This window comes from Echinops telfairi, unplaced genomic scaffold, assembly GCF_000313985.2.
Source record: "Echinops telfairi isolate 266 unplaced genomic scaffold, ASM31398v2 ScPeMD7_7441;HRSCAF=8479, whole genome shotgun sequence".
NCBI lineage: Eukaryota > Metazoa > Chordata > Mammalia > Afrosoricida > Tenrecidae > Echinops > Echinops telfairi.
The window spans coordinates 714,312-715,321 of NW_022111341.1; the positions used below are offsets into that span (position 1 = coordinate 714,312).

At 44.4% G+C, this 1,010-nt stretch overlaps 1 protein-coding gene across 1 annotated transcript in view; it reads left to right on the forward strand.

The window, feature by feature from the left end:
- ZKSCAN4 (zinc finger with KRAB and SCAN domains 4) overlaps window positions 1–1,010 on the forward strand; it is an 8,054-nt gene that overhangs the window by 5,011 nt on the left and 2,033 nt on the right. The window contains exon 4 of the mRNA XM_004717404.2: window positions 216–339. Coding sequence (XP_004717461.1) covers window positions 216–339 — 124 coding nt within the window. The remainder of the gene's footprint in view (window positions 1–215; window positions 340–1,010) is intronic.

The window sequence follows — 1,010 nt, forward strand, 5'->3', positions numbered from 1 at the left end:
CTGTCTGCATGGAGCTTGACTCTTCAGTTTACATTGTGTGTGTGTGTGTGTGTGTGTGTGTGTGTGACTAAAGAGCGACTCAGACACAGGGGACCTTGCTTGCAGAGGTCCTTTATGTGAGATGTTCGTTCTGTGCATGTGCCCCTCACGGTTGTGTCCAGCTTTGGGAGTTACCTTGGGCAAGAGAAACTAGGTAGGATTGCCTTTTGTTTCAGAGGTTGCTGAAAGTGGAAGATGTGGCCCTGACCCTCTCTCATGGATGGGCACAGCTAGACGCGTCTCAGGGGAATCTCAGCAGAGGCAAGAGGCAGGAGAACTGTGGCAGCCTCACCTCCCTGGGTAAGACGATGGACACTCATTTCCTTTAAGGTGCCTTGGTTTCCTTTGTGTGTTAGAAGCTCCGGGGCTGTTTGACGCTTTGGAGCCCCGTTATGCTGAGACTCACAAATGAAGATTCCCTAACGCTTGTGAAACAGCTGTAAAACAGCTATATGACTTATTCCTCCACCTTTTTGACCTCACTTTTTACTCTAACCTGGTACTTCTTTTTTTTTTTTTCTTTTTTAAATCAATTTATTGGGACTCATACAATTCATCACAATACATAGATCAATTGTGTAAAGCACATCTATACATTTGTTGCCCTCATTTTCAAAACCAAAGCAGAAAGCACTCGAAAAGCTACTAAAGAACTCCACCTGAAAATCCTGTCACAGAAAAAAAACCAAGACTAAAGACGAAAAGGATTTTCAAATGGAAAGCTTTCTGAAATTTTGTTTTTACATTGTCCTCCTTTCGCCATTCCCATCAGGGATCCTGCTTGGTGCTCTTGTCAAAGTTGGAGCTCCTGGGGGTCAGGCATTTTGGAAAGGAATGCACCCTATATAAGTTGATTTACGAGGAATTTATTAGGCGAGCTTTTAAATTGAGATTGAAGGTGGGGTGGCTGAATGGCAGATAGATCTCATCCGCAGTTTCTTCCCTTCCCAGTTTTCCAGGATCCTGGTCCT